This window comes from Melospiza georgiana, chromosome Z, assembly GCF_028018845.1.
Source record: "Melospiza georgiana isolate bMelGeo1 chromosome Z, bMelGeo1.pri, whole genome shotgun sequence".
Taxonomy (NCBI): domain Eukaryota; kingdom Metazoa; phylum Chordata; class Aves; order Passeriformes; family Passerellidae; genus Melospiza; species Melospiza georgiana.
In genome coordinates, this window is record NC_080465.1 from 26,311,810 (window position 1) to 26,328,099 (window position 16,290).

At 35.0% G+C, this 16,290-nt stretch overlaps 1 protein-coding gene across 1 annotated transcript in view; it reads left to right on the forward strand.

Annotated features, from left to right (window-relative positions):
- Positions 1-16,290, forward strand: part of CNTNAP4 (contactin associated protein family member 4) — a 198,436-nt gene that overhangs the window by 115,376 nt on the left and 66,770 nt on the right. Inside the window, exons 4-6 of the mRNA XM_058043764.1 lie at positions 7,281-7,428; positions 15,144-15,347; positions 15,522-15,706. Coding sequence (XP_057899747.1) covers positions 7,281-7,428; positions 15,144-15,347; positions 15,522-15,706 — 537 coding nt within the window. The remainder of the gene's footprint in view (positions 1-7,280; positions 7,429-15,143; positions 15,348-15,521; positions 15,707-16,290) is intronic.

Genomic DNA, 16,290 nt, shown 5'->3' on the forward strand with positions numbered 1-16,290 from the left:
GCCATGGAGTTATTGAAATTTGTACCTGGAAAGAGACTTTGTCACCTTAAATTGTCCTCTCCAGTCTCACTTTGAGGATTAACTTAATGTTGTTTCTGCAAAGTTTTTCTGTATTCCTTTCTTTTGTGGAGGCACCTGTGCCAATCTGCTTGCCTTGTCCTGTAGTATCAGTCACTTCTTTCCCTCCCACAAAGGTACCCATTCGCTGAGGGTTGAAGGTGTGTCCATTCTGTTGGCTGCCCATCATGTGTTCTCTCGTTGCATGCCAAATTTGCTGGTCACTGGTATTTTCTAGTCATTAATTTCTATTTAAATGCACAGCAGTACCGGAAAGAATCAACTGCAGTTAGTTTGTTGCTTGGGTTATCCAAATACCTGAAGTCTGTGTTAGAAACGAATTCTCCATATGACAAATAACTAGGAAGTTGATTTTATTATATTCAGTGTGGCTTTTAAGACACATCTCCTGGGCTCAAAGAGAGCACTCTAGTAAATATTCCTAAGTGATCTAGTAGTATGTTTACAGTGCAGACTTTGCTCTCTGCATTACATTTCTGAGGCATCAGACGCCTACTAGAGCGATAGGCTCCACCATGAATGCTGATGTTTCTGAAAAACTGAAGGTCTACTTTTGTATTCTAAATGTTCTTAACAGGAAATACTTCCCACATATTTTTACTAGTTCCTGATAACTACTGAATGCAACCCTAATATACATTTGCTGAACACTTTTGCACAGAATTAGAATTAGTAAACAGAATGTTCTTACAGCCTTATTGTTCTCATCATATCCAAAACATTTAATCTCAGTGAGTTTTTTTAGCTTTTCATTTCATAGTATCTTTTTTCAGAGTAAAGCTAAAAATAGGTAAGTTGGTTGCTTCTGAAAGGCATTCTAAGTATCAGAATGGCAAGCCCTATATGAAAAGAAAAGTGAAATTTTACCACTAAAGTTTTTGGTGAAATGGGTGAGGTATTTGACTAATGTTGCAGCAACCTAAGAAACAGATTGTTGTGTTAGTTTGATGTTATACACTAGTCTAAATCCATAAAGATGAGTTGAAAAAGAATTCATTTAAAGAAATTTCTTTAAAGGTAGAAATCATGAGACATCATGTATGAAAAGCCACAGAAATAATTTAGTAGGGAAGCTTATCATTGAACTATTTTATTTTTTATGATCCTTAGAACATAAGAGTATTTGCTGTGCCATTTCTATGTTACAGTTATTAAGGTTTCTTTCCTTTCTTTCTGATAATTAATTTCATTTCAAAGCAAGGTGTGAAATTTTATGAAAAGAAAATTTATAATATAGTATTAATAAAATGTTTGTTTGGGATTTCTTTTTTTATATTGCTTTGAGCAAATAGAATTCCCACGTGCTGTTTTGACATTTCAGTGGATTTCATACCCAGCTGTTGCACTAAAGGTATTGTAGTTATAAATTACCTGGATTACCTTTCTGGTAATCTCTGGGTTATGTCACGTATTATAGAAGTACAATAATGAATTGTGATTCCTACATAAATTTCATTCAATTAGAACTGTACCACCACACAGTTTTCTTATTTTCAAATTTTAACAGGAAAATATGTGAATAAACAGTTTAAATATGTTGTTGCCCCTTTGAAAATATTTGATAACACTTACGGAGTTAATTATTTCTAAGTGTATAAATTCAATTTTGTACTCCAGATTAAAGAAACTAGTAAAAACATTTGTTTACCCAGAAGAAGAGTAGTGAATAAACTTCAAATTGATTTGAAAGTGAAAGGACAGTTGCACTTTAGCCCAGATTCAAAATACAATGTATTCATATTTTACAGATTTTTTCAAATGGATTTATTAAAAAACAAGGGGGAAAAAAGTTAAAATACAACTACCGAAACTTCTTTGGTTGCTACCTTCTGAGATCATCACAGCTGCCTTTGGAATATCAGAATCTAAATTCATTGACTACAGATCCATATTATAAAAAGCATATCTATATTCATTTCAAATAAAGAGTTAGCTAATCTTCAAGCGTTGTTAAAGAGTGTGTAAAATTCCAGTAATACTTTTATGAAACACATTCGTATTTTCAATTTTCAGGAATATTTCTGAGGTCCATGTAATTAGGTATTAATAGATAAAACATAGTAGATTCATACTCTATATTGGGATTTTATAAGGAAAAATTGCTATGATAATTTTTAAAGGGAAATGTTGCGCCTATTTGTGTCAATACAAGAGCTCCCTCTGATGGTGACAAGTTACTTCACATAACATTTTTTACTACATCTGAATGATGAAGTAAGCTAGATGGAAGAATTCAAAACACCTATTGTGGCTGATGGCTTAAACATATATATTTTTAATTTTTATTTTTATTTTATTTATTAGTCCCCATACCATATAGTTTGGAAAATTGAGTATCTTTTCATTTCAGTTATATTGAACATAAAAGGAATTAAGAATGAGAAAGAAAACAGAATTTATTAAGCCCATTTCAAAATGAGCATGGGTAGCTGTTGATAAAACTCTTCTGACTAACAGAAGCTGTTCAAGGGCCTTAGATTGAAACATTTTGTGCACCCCTGCAGTGTTATATCCAACTACTACTATTGTAAGAAGAGAAAACCTCACGATCTTTTACCATTAGCTTAATTTTAGATATTGAACTATGCCTCTTCTATATTAATATGAAAGCAAATTGTTTCACTTGTTGTCTCAAAAAAACCAAAATCCAAAACGACAACAACAAAAAAGAATCTCCCCCCCCCCCCCCCCCCCCAAAAAAAAAAAACCCCTAACAAAACAGAAGGGCAGAAGTAATATCTGGAGTCCATTTAGAAATGCCAGATGTCACCTTTGATAAATTAACTGATAAGTCTCATCCTCTCTTCATCTCTTGGTTCTGGAGCTATTATGGAACTTATGTAAAGTTCCATAATATATATAAAGTTCCATATTCCACTCACATGGTGAAAGACCAAAAAAAAAGGGGAAGAACCATGACAGTGAATAAAACACTCACCATATGTAAAGAAATAAGAGAAAGAGATAGACCGAAAGAGTGTTTGTATAATTGACCCCACTGTCCTGTGTCTGAGTGACAGTGATGGAAAGCTTTAAGTGCAGGAATAGGGATTTAGGTGGTACAAGCAGTGAACATTGACTGGAACAACAATTTATGATGGTTTTCTGCTAAGTTTTTTTTCTGTCTGGTCTATATTAATCAGGTTGTCATTAATATGTGCTGTCTTTTCTTTACAAAAGACATTATGAACACTCAGATTTATGAGTATGTGTAACTGCTGTGTGTTTTGATCAACTTAAGATAACGCTATTATATTTCAACAGTGTCTTCAAACAATTAAAGATCTAGTGAAAGGTACAGTAAATAACTGATGGCACAGGGCTTCTCAGTATAATATCACTGTTATTATTTTATATGAGACATATCAGCTAGCTTTTGCATATATCATTTATAACCAACGAAGTCTTAAAAATCTGTTAATTTAACATTTGTGATCATTTTGTCCTAGCCCTATAATTGTAATGCAGACATCTAAGAAAGGAGGCAATTGTCTGTTACAGTGTTCTCTGGTCAGAGTGAGGGACTTTCACATTTTTTCAGTTTAACTGAAAAGTTCATAGTTGTTGACTTTGGGGAGCCACTTCAATAGACTAACAATAACTCACCACAGCGGTAATAGGATGAGAAGGATGAGTCCGAGTGTTTGGATTCTAGTTCAGAAAACCTGTCAGTTGATGTGTACTTGTACTGTGTACTAGGATATCTGGAATAGGTACTCCTTTTTTTTACTGAGATATAAATAATTTAAACTGTAATATAAACTTGGATTTAGACATATTGGGAGAAAATGGGAGAGATTAGTTAATCCTGCAACATTTTTAAAGGCAGTAGTTTATACAAACAGTTCCAAGTTACTTCATGCTGATTTTTTCTGTGGTTGGTACTAGAATTTATAAACCACATGATGAAGTTAGACCCATCCTGAGGTACACTAGTACCACAACTTCTCTTCCAACGAAGTTATTCAGGTTTGGTCCTATTCTAGTACTTGTTATTAATCACTACATGGGGCTTTGCAGCCAAGTATACCTATATTTATTTATATATGTACATTTTTAAAAATAATATTTGTAATAAATATATTCACAGCAATGGGTACACAAGACATAAAAGCTTTGTGCATATTATTTAGTATTATTTTTTACAGCATCTATTTAGTATATTATACAGTAAAGTTATATTTGTAAATAAGGGTCATGTCCTCTAGATTATCTGAATTGTGGGTCCTACACAGTTTGATTTCTGGAAGAATTTTTGATTGGTGGGAAAGTTTTGAACAGGATGCCTATATTACCCCTGGTCAACACCCACATGTGCTTTCTACATAGAGGATGGACAGAGAAACCAAGGAGCTTTTTTACCTTGTCTTGATGCAAGCTTACCTTCACAATCACTCTCAGCTTGCCAATGCCCTCCTATGCACAGGACTTAGCTCTACCACTCCAGAGTGCATCTCTGATTTCTGACACCATAATGAACTGAATAATTCTGTCTTCAAAGCAGGGTTAAAGTAGCTTGAGATAAAGAAGTTACTGGATTAGAAATTGAGTGGGACAATTAAACTCTCCAAGTCTGAGAGCAGTTCAGGCTCCCAGTTCAGGCTTCAGTACAGCCCGGAATGCTTCTACTTCATGCAATGAAATGTGTTGTGGAGTGTCACCTACCTAGATATCTCTGCTGTTAAGTGGCCCTGTTACTGTTTACTGCTAAACTGCAATATAGTATTTCAGTGTTTCAAAAACTGCATTCTTTAAGGAAGATGGTATGTTTTCAAGCTATTAGGAATCAGTATAATATGTAGTTGATGTAAATACATTAATAAGAGTTGACAAACAGTTATATTGGGTTAAGTGTATGACCCTATTAATATTTATGCAAACATTTTAAACAGTGTTTATTAGGTGCAATTATTAGGTGTGTTATTCCTATTAATAGAGGTGTGTTATTCCTATTAAAAGATGCCACATGGCATCTTTTTAATCATTAGATATCTGTGTAGGTTGTGAGGATAATCTAAAGTAATGGCACGTTCCCTATACATAGTTTGGCATAAGAGTGAAGTGGTCTGAACAGTCTAAAGAAGAGGGGTAGAATGAAAAAAGCTCATTATGTGGTTATAAATTCTATGTTTTAAAGATTGCTGGATTGGACCATGAAACAGTAGTTGTGTTCTACTGTAAAGACAGGACTGTTTTAAAAGTTGAATATGATTCTCCTCTAAAAAGCTTACAGGATACTTTCTTAGGTTTCAGGTGCACCTTTAGTACTATAACCTAGAGAAAAGGCAGTCTGATTTTGCCCTCTCTTTTTTTGAAGGGGTCTTGGACTGAAAAAAAATCAAAATACTTATTTTAACCTTTAGACTGTTTAAAACAAGAAATAAAGACCCATTTAGTACTCAGCACAATTAATACGCTGCAAAACGTGGTTTTCCCAGATAAAAGCCTTGTAAAATTACATTAAAAAAATACTGTTTTCCAAACTAGCCATTCTGAATGGTGTTAAAGAAGTAGTCTGAAGTATTTTTAGGTTATTGTTGAAGCCAAAACCCAAATTTTGAATTAAAAAAACTACAGTCTAAATATACTCTACAGCAAAAATATCAAGCCACATACAGTCTGTTTTCAAAACTCAAATTAATTTTTATGAGGTGGCTGCTCTCCAAAAGCAATTTTGCAAAATTTAAATCTTAACTGAACACTTCATTTGCTCGCAGTGCTTAAACTTCTGGGGCGTGTTTCTGGTTCAGTCAACAAACTAATTGGTACTTTCATGGGCAGTTATATTTGTTACAAACTGCAAATAGGATTTGAAGGGGCAAGATGTCTGAAAGGGTCTCACCCTCCAAATAGTAGATTTCCTCTGATTTTTGTTATATTTCCACCTTTAGGTACTGTTTTAATGGAATTACAAAGCATAAAGCTAAAAATGGATATTCAAAGTCACTAACTCTCATTGCTCATTGCTAGCCTGATAGGTTAGCTTAAATAAGCCAATTCACTAACTGTTTTGATTTTCATTTTGATTGGTTGGTTTGGTTTTTGGGTCTTTTTATGTAATTTCCTTTTTTTTTCCCCATTGAAAGTTTAGTGATTAAAATTTACTGAAATTTTACTACTACAGGAGAGAGAAGGTGCAACGATCTATGTATAGAAAGATAAATAATGAATGCAGTGAAGCTCATCTTTGTTTCTAAAACTTATGGAAAGAGAAGCTGCATACCTAAAGATGTTTGTTGCTATGTACTTCTCCAGCTGCAACATCTGTGGCTTATAGCTATGGCAACAGCACTGTTCATACAGCCAGAAAGGTATAATCTTTTAAATACGGCTCATCTAAATATTTCAGAGAGCTATCAGATATTAGGATTCAAAATGTCTGAACAAATTCTTCATGCTTCACATACCAAAAACAGGTAATGACAAAAAAACACCACACAACCCAGAGAAATCAGAAAATATTCTCCAGTTTTTAGAATGCTATGGCTTATTATTACAGATTTTTTAAAATTTCTTCTCTAAATTTTTATTTATTTCTGGGTTTTTTTATGTAAGAAAATGGGAAAGTAGTTTTATCAGTTAAATACTGTAAAAAAAAGTTTTTTTTTTTCTTTCACCTTGTTAAAAAACTGAAATAAAGATTCTTCTCTTTTAACAGGACACTGAAACACATCCTTTTTACAATTTGGATTCTTTAGTTGGAAATAAGTCTTTTATTACCATGATCTGTCAATATAAGACCATTTTAAAAACAGCATGCTATGCATTTAAAACATAGGCTTGCAATGAAATCCATTTAGCCTTTCAGTAGAAGGAGTTTGTAGACATCACTCAGTTTTCTTATGCTAAAGTGTTCGATAGAGCCAAGCCACTGAAATGTGAGGATATTCCATGTGTTTTTTGACAGGAATGTTCGGGTTAGCAGGGTTCGTTCACTAAAATTTTAGAAGCTGTTAAATACTTTGCTACATAGGGCATCAGCCCTAAATACACAGATGAGTTAACACCTTATCCAAAGCAATCATCAATATTGAATCGTCCTGATGTTCCTGTAAAATTCACTGACAATTGCATTTTATTCCTATGCTTGACTGTTTGCCAGGTGAAATGGAAGTAAAATATATAAAATTAAAAGATCAGCGATACTTCCATATATTTCTGTATTAAATGTGGATGTGGCTGATTTCTTTTTCATTTTCTAGGCGTTTTCTGGAAACACGAATGCAGACAGTGTCGTGTACTATAAGCTCCAGCATTCTATTAAAGCAAGATTCCTTCGTTTTGTGCCTTTGGACTGGAATCCAAATGGCAGGATTGGAATGCGCATTGAAGTATACGGATGCACATATAGTAAGTTTATTTCTGAGTCAGCTAAATGAAATTAATCTTCATCAATGTCTTTGGCTGCCTAAATTGCATTTGAAAGTAGATTTCCAAGACTGAATTTAATCTCACATAAAACTGAATTAATAAGTTTATGTGCATACTACATTATTTCTACATAAGCAGTCAATATGTGATGCTTATTTTCCTGTACTTTCTGTATTGGAATGAATGGTATGGACAAAATCCAATTCCTGATTTTATGCAAACTGTGCCTTTTTTTTTGGTCATAATTGTAAAATACTTGCTGTCTATCTGAAGGCCAAATTATGCTAAATGTTTACAGTTTTAAATCTATATGGTCTAGATCCTGAGAGAGTAAGAGTACAACTAGATATATCCACAAATAAAAAATTGAAGGACACTTCTGAGTTTTTTATGTATTTATATTTTATATATTTTATGTATTTAGAATAGTTTTTTGCCCTCAATAACTGACATAAGCCTTTGAAAGTAGATTGTGTAAGTGTCGTGGTTTTATTGATTGGCTGGACAGTGTAAATATTCCTGACATCTTCCTTTTGCAGTTTGTCATCCATGGATTTTTTTTAAAAATTCCTCTATGTAAGTTTTTTACTGCTTTTTATTCTTCACATCTTTTCTCCATGATGGAAACAGAATTTATTTTAGCAACCTCTTTAACTGCTTTTTGTGCATACTTTTATCTTTTGTTCTTTTTTTTGTTTCAGGATTCTTTTTCAACTTCCTTATTTAAGTTACATTTTGTACGGTTGATGTCTTTTGGATGGTCTCCATATAACTGTTTTCTATTGCCATGCATTTTTATCTGACTTTATGTGCATATCAGGAAAACATTTCTCTGGCCTTTCTGCCTTAAACTTGAATTTTTGAAATTGGTAAAAGGTAATGAACTAAGGATATTGAAAATTTAAACCTGGATGCAGGAGATTAGGTCACCTCAGAAATCAGGTAAATCTCCTCATCCCAGAAAACAAACATCTCATACCAGAGAAAGAGACTGAAAGGCTCACACAAAATTCCTCAGTGACAGCTGCCTTCAGACTGGGAACATGACTTATGATTCTTAGAACAATCTGAGAAAATGGCCTTGAAAATTGAGTAACTGAGAAATATGATCATGATTCAACTTATCCTCAACTCTTTTAAGTTCCAGAACAACCAAAGTTTAAAAATGGAGGGTAGACAAATGAATTTATCATTCAAAGCTAAAATCTCATCTAAATCTTCTATTTGAGACCTGATTTGTGCGATACATGATGGCAGAATATTCTTTCTTCTCTTTAAGCTTCACTTTAAAATTCCTTGATAGTCATCAACTTTACTTCTTCACAGTCCTTCACCTTTTGCATGTGATAACATTTAAATCCTTACTCAGTTTTGCTGTCAAACATTTTCAAACTGAAGAGATCTCTTTTGACCATGCCTAAAAGTCAGATTTTATTTATCTATATTCACTATCATAATTTTCTCTTACAAGATCCATATTATGGCTCTCTTCTGTGTTATGCTTGTTGCCCACCACTGGAAAACTCTGTGAGTCTAAAGGACAAATAAAGAAAAGTGTCCATGCAACTGAAAAAAGAAAACATTTAGAATAAGCAGTTATGAAATAAAGTATTTTTGTGTAGCCATTAGCTATTTTTGAGGAAGATTATATTTTTTTCCATGTTACATACGTGGCACAGAATGTATCCTATAGACAGCTTAAAGAAGTAAATCAACTATAGTTATCTTCTAAGATTAGGATGAATTTAAAATTAATATTTACTTGATCCATTATTCACTTTAATACAGTATGTGAAGAACATGATGTCATCAAAAATATGTAATTTTTTTAAAGTTTGTTAAGATATTATTTGAATTAATGATAATGGGTGTTCTAGAAATGCTTTTTTTCCTATCTATAAATGCTATCATTCCAAATGAATTGCAGTCTTCTTATCATCTATGTATTTTTTTTTAACATCTACTGATTACCAAGTGCCATTACTAGGCAAATTCAGTGGTTGCCATTGAAGACAAACCAGGTGATTATAGATTTAGAGTTGTAAAAATTATTTAAAAATGTAAAAGCTTAATTCTTTCTCTCCAGTCTTTTTCTCCATTTATCAGGCACAATGAGGACATGCAGTTATTGTTACAGTAATTATGCCTGGCTCTTTTTGAATGACTGTACTTTTCAAAGTGGGACCAGAAAAAAAAAATTGGAAATGCCAGTAATATCTACTTTAGCTTTGATTCACGTGTTTTACATGTCCCATTTTCTCATACTTTTCTTCAGGGATCTCTCACTGCATATTAGATTTTAAGAGTAAACAACTCTCTTTTTGTTTACTGTCAAGTATGTGAACTGTGTTCTGTATTCAATTGCAAATGCACTAATTTCATTCTTCAGTCTTACCTGTTAGAAATTACACAACTAAAACTAAACTTGTGAGAATACAGTGTGTAGATCTCTCTACGCCATAAAGTGATGTGAAAAATCTAAGTCTCTATGTTCTAAAAAAGTCATTACTGTCTTAATGAAGTCGTACTTACAGGGAAAATTTTGACACCACTTCAAATTTTCTGTCTTCCAGTCAAATGCCTGCTCTGAATAATTTTGTCTAGTATTCTCAGAAATAGTGTTTAGCCTTTAATTATAGGCTCAGTGAGGCTTGGTAATACTCATTGTATTTTCCTGTAGGATATAGCAAATTATTATGGGGTTTTTTGGGGATTTTTTGTGGGTTTTTTTTTGTTTGTTCTATTTTTTGTTTTGTTTTGGTTTTTTTTTTGTGTGCAACTTGTTTTCTACTTTTTAGATCAAGGACTGTCACATTTTAGATGTTTGTAAAGTGTGCATGCAGACAAGCCCTTCAATTTTTGTCTCAGCAATTATTGAGTAGAAAGGCCAAATAAGGGCAGTCAGTTATGGACTTAGATGAAATTTTTTTTTTTGCTTTGATGTCTCTGCAATGTTTCTTAGTTTTTTTTACTTATGTTCTATAGTCATTTAAAGAAAGAAAAGGGCAGAGGCAGGCAGGCAGGAAGGAAAAGAAAGGAAGGAAAGGAAAGGAAGAAAGGAAGGAAGTGTCGGAAGGAAGTGTCGGAAGGAAGTGTCGGAAGGAAGGAAGGAAGTGACGGAAGGAAGTGTCGGAAGGAAGTGTCGGAAGGAAGGAAGTGTCGGAAGGAAGGAAGTGTCGGAAGGAAGTGTCGGAAGGAAGTGTCGGAAGGAAGTGTCGGAAGGAAGGAAGGAAGTGTCGGAAGGAAGTGTCGGAAGGAAGTGTCGGAAGGAAGTGTCGGAAGTAAGTGTCGGAAGGAAGGAAGGAAGTGTCGGAAGGAAGTGTCGGAAGGAAGTGTCGGAAGGAAGTGTCGGAAGGAAGTGTCGGAAGGAAGTGTCGGAAGGAAGGAAGGAAGGAAGGAAGGAAGGAAGGAAGGAAGGAAGGAAGGAAGGAAGGAAGGAAGGAAGGAAGGAAGGAAGGAAGGAAGGAAGGAAGGAAGGAAGGAAGGAAGGAAGGAAGGAAGGAAGGAAATGTCGGAAGGAAGTGTCGGAAGGAAGTGTCGGAAGGAAGTGTCGGAAGGAAGGAAGGAAGGAAGGAAGGAAGGAAGGAAGGAAGGAAGGAAGGAAGGAAGGAAGGAAGGAAGGAAGGAAGGAAGGAAGGAAGGAAGGAAGGAAGGAAGGAAGGAAGGAAGGAAGGAAGGAAGGAAGGAAGGAAGTGTCGGAAGGAAGTGTCGGAAGGAAGGAAGGAAGTGTCGGAAGGAAGGAAGGAAGGAAGGAAGTGTCGGAAGGAAGGAAGGAAGTGTCGGAAGGAAGGAAGTGTCGGAAGGAAGTGTCGGAAGGAAGGAAGGAAGGAAGGAAGGAAGGAAGGAAGGAAGGAAGGAAGGAAGGAAGGAAGGAAGGAAGGAAGGAAGGAAGGAAGGAAGGAAGTGTCGGAAGGAAGGAAGGAAGTGTCGGAAGGAAGGAAGGAAGTGTCGGAAGGAAGGAAGTGTCGGAAGGAAGGAAGGAAGGAAGGAAGGAAGGAAGGAAGGAAGGAAGGAAGGAAGGAAGGAAGGAAGGAAGGAAGGAAGGAAGGAAGGAAGGAAGGAAGGAAGGAAGGAAGGAAGGAAGGAAGGAAGGAAGGAAGGAAGGAAGGAAGGAAGGAAGGAAGGAAGGAAGTGTCGGAAGGAAGTGTCGGAAGGAAGGAAGGAAGGAAGGAAGGAAGGAAGGAAGGAAGGAAGGAAGGAAGGAAGGAAGGAAGGAAGGAAGGAAGGAAGGAAGGAAGGAAGGAAGGAAGGAAGGAAGGAAGGAAGGAAGGAAGGAAGGAAGGAAATGTCGGAAGGAAGTGTCGGAAGGAAGTGTCGGAAGGAAGTGTCGGAAGGAAGGAAGGAAGGAAGGAAGGAAGGAAGGAAGGAAGGAAGGAAGGAAGGAAGGAAGGAAGGAAGGAAGGAAGGAAGGAAGGAAGGAAGGAAGGAAGGAAGGAAGGAAGGAAGGAAGGAAGGAAGGAAGGAAGGAAGGAAGGAAGTGTCGGAAGGAAGTGTCGGAAGGAAGTGTCGGAAGGAAGGAAGGAAGTGTCGGAAGGAAGGAAGGAAGGAAGGAAGTGTCGGAAGGAAGGAAGGAAGTGTCGGAAGGAAGGAAGTGTCGGAAGGAAGGAAGTGTCGGAAGGAAGTGTCGGAAGGAAGGAAGGAAGGAAGGAAGGAAGGAAGGAAGGAAGGAAGGAAGGAAGGAAGGAAGGAAGGAAGGAAGGAAGGAAGGAAGGAAGGAAGGAAGGAAGGAAGGAAGGAAGTGTCGGAAGGAAGGAAGGAAGTGTCGGAAGGAAGGAAGGAAGTGTCGGAAGGAAGGAAGTGTCGGAAGGAAGGAAGTGTCGGAAGGAAGGAAGGAAGGAAGGAAGTGTCGGAAGGAAGGAAGGAAGTGTCGGAAGGAAGGAAGTGTCGGAAGGAAGGAAGTGTCGGAAGGAAGGAAGTGTCGGAAGGAAGGAAGGAAGGAAGGAAGGAAGGAAGGAAGGAAGGAAGGAAGGAAGGAAGGAAGGAAGGAAGGAAGGAAGGAAGGAAGGAAGGAAGGAAGGAAGGAAGGAAGGAAGGAAAGAAAGAAAGAAAGAAAGAAAGAAAGAAAGAAAGAAAGAAAGAAAGAAAGAAAGAAAGAAAGAAAGAAAGAAAGAAAGAAAGAAAGAAAGAAAGAAAGAAAGAAAGAAAGAAAGGAGTTTGTTTTCTCCCTCGAGGTGTTAAACCTGCCTTCCTGTGAACTGATAAAACATCTGCTTGTGCCATGACTGCACACTGCGCTGCAAATACTCTGTACTGAACCTCAGCCCCAAATCTGTTTCTATTTAGTGTGTACAAAAGAGAACAGTGAATCTCTACTGACATTTCCTGTGTTGTTCCCGAAATGCCAGATTGTGACAATTAAGCCATGTAAAACACAGTAAGGTTAAGCTATGTCGTGTCACTAAAAAAAAAGGGATATTAGGAATGTGTTTAGCTTACAGTTTCCCCTCTTCATTCCAGTACTCTCTTATTTCATCCTCTAAAAACTGGTAGTCTAAAAGTAGAAATCAAAGAAACAAAAAGGTGGGGATTTTTTTGCCCTGGTGGGCAGAAAGATAGGTTTAAATCTGAAACTGACAAATGTATAAAGTAGTAGAATATAGGTAACTGGAAAATAAATATATAATGCACATTAAAAATTGTCTGTTATGTATGTTATGATACCTAACAAAAAGCACTGCAGATACTGATCAAACCCTTTTGTTTTCTTTCTATCATTTCTAGTTGTACTGAGGCTTTTTCAGCATTTTCTACCTGACTGAAATGCTTTAAGTCAGCATTACAGTTACATCAGTCAAAGAAAGGACTTCATATTCTCTCTCTTCATAACTGGAATAATGCCAGTTGGTTTGCATTGGTTTAATTTGTTTTGTCTTGTTTTTTTTTTTCTTTATAGAACATTAGCATTGATTTCAATTGATATAAAGATAAAAAAATTTTTTCAAAGACATTTCAACTAAAATTTTTGCTCAGGATCACTAGAATTCTTGGTCCTGTGGTGAGGCCTCCAGAATTTCCAGTTTCTCAGGGGCATTTTATGATTTCCAAAGATATTTTCATAGTGCACTTAGGATTTATATCGCATTAATTTAAGGAAGACACTGCCAATTGTGGAAACAAAAGATGAGTGTTCATAAAACAAGTCCACCTGTTTTACTTTTCTTATTTACAACAGTTGAGAAAACCATATAGAGGATTTTGAAGTCCAGTAAGTTGCAAGTAGTTGGTAAATAAGAGAGGAAAATCTTACGGTAATCTGGATATGTGCCCACATTCTATTTATCCTCATAACCCTGCAGGACACCCAAGCTGTCTTTCTCACCCCTCTAAATATATTGCTAAGGGTAATTCATGGATGGTGAAGACAAGACCTGGCAATCAGAATTCTGTGAAAAGAATTTTGGTTGCCATCTGCAACAATTTTTCAATCTTCATTAATTCCTGGAATGAGGGCAGGGGCAAAATTTAATTTTCTTTATTTTCCAAATTTTGACAAGGCAGATATTGCTTCTTAGGAACCACTGCTGCAGAATAGTATAGGGGATTTTGGAAAGCCATATTAATGTTCTTTGTACTCTGTCCCAATAAAAAGAATATGTTCCCAATCCTACAGTTATTATTGCCTACTAAGTAGATGGTTTGATAGATGTATATAAATGTAAAAGTGGTCTTATTGAAGTCTTTATTGAAGCTATTCTACATCACATTCCTTATTTTAATTCAATATTAATTAACACTTTTGCTGTCCACATTCATTCAGTGACAAAATGAAGTAAAATCTAAGGTTCATGTTTAGGTAGAGCATCGTATTTATTCATTGTACATTTGATAAATTAGTTCTTCATTATCAAGATATGAAGAAAATCAAGAAACTATATTTAAAAACATAACTGCATTCACTTCACAAGAGCTTTGTGAAAATGGAATATAAATTAGTAACCTAAAGTACAAGGGGTAATTTGAATTCATTCCATTTCCATGCTGAAGATATGGAGAAATATTTATCATGAAATTATTTAAGTTAGTAAAGAGATAATGGGTTTCCCTTGACTTGCAAGAAGTCAACCAGTCAGTTGAAAAACAACTTCATATTTTATTGCGTATCCTTACATCTTCATTCACTTCAAAAATGTATTTTTCAAGGGTAATTATTTTTTCTTCATTACATATGAACTGTGAATACTCTATGAGCTTTTAATAGTGTTATCAGTTCCTCAGTGTGTGTCTTGTTCAATCTGTGCTGATTTTGATGGATATTCTTTTATACTATTGAGATAAAATCAGTTAGCCCTATTTCCTTCCTTTCCCAAAGGTCAACAGCAGCCTTGGCTTTTTTTTTTTTTGTTTTGATTTTATTCATTGGAATGAATTGCATATAAATTAATAACGATTTTCAGCCTAAGAGTACAAGTAAAAACAGAAATGGTCAAAGTACTTTATAGCTTCAAGAAAAGGAAGACCAGCATATGAGAGTTGAATAGATGCCAGATCTCTTCTCACATGGTTTTATTATCTACTTATACCATCATCATTAAAACACAACAGTCTTAATATACGGGGAAAAAATAAAGTACAATTTACTTTGCAGAAGTGATCTAGACATGTTAGTGATGGAACTTCATACCATATTGAAGTAACATGCAACTGTTTCTTTTAGACATAGCATTATACATTATCTTTCATTTCTTTACTTCTAGGGTCTGAGGTGGTTGGCTTTGATGGGAAAAGTTGTCTAATTTACACATTAAATAAAAAACTCATTAATACACTGAAAGATGTGATTTCTCTGAAGTTTAAGACAATGCAAAGTGATGGAATTCTCCTCCACAGAGAAGGACAAAATGGAGACCACATCACCATGGAATTAACTAAAGGGAAGCTGTCCCTACTCATTAATTTAGGTAACAGCTATAGTCTCATAAAGTCTAATATAGTTACTAGGCATTATTTGACTAAAATTTCTCTTAAACTGTTAAGTGGATTTTAATGTATGAAGTATGATAAACTAGCAGTATATTTTTGAATAATTTTATTTTTTCAATGAAATTAATAGTTTTTATTTTTCTTCTTTCAAGGTGATACTAAAACTTATCCTTCTAATGCCCAAATTAATATTACGCTGGGCAGCCTTTTGGATGATCAACACTGGCATTCTGTTCTCATTGAGCATTTTAACAATCAAGTAAACTTTACAGTGGATAAACACACTCATCATTTTCATGCAAAAGGAGAATTCAGTTATTTGGACCTTGATTATGAGGTGTGAAAATTACCTTTCCTTTATTACATTTATTACCTTTGTTATGCAAATGCATTGAAACAGGCAAAGGAAACAGAACTTAAAGAAGTTTGTAGTCCTTAAGACCTTGGGGATTCTCTGTCTGTTAAGGGAATTAATCAAAAAAAAGATATGTTCTTGGAGTACAAATCTTCCACTAGACTCAACTCAGTATTTTCAAAAGACCATCTTTTTCATCTCAGAATTCATTATTTTAATACCTTTGTTTTAATAGAGCTGCAAGTGTGATAAACAATATTGTAAACATAATGAATGAGACCCAACTCAATGCTATGATTTAATGAATATTAATGTTATGAATATAAAACTTGATTAAAATTGCAATGTCAGCATAAAAACTGCTGTAGAAATATTTATATCAAGACTTAAATCTCTGTTAGATCTGAAAATTATCCTGTGAAAAATATTTCTTGCACAAATAGTAAATAAATGAACAGGAGTAGATACAATGTGCTGTGAAATTTTCCTGCCTGTGGTTAAAAATACCACTGTTTCACAGTTGTAATGTGATGACTGGCTGCTTTATGTTTGCCCTATACTGTTTG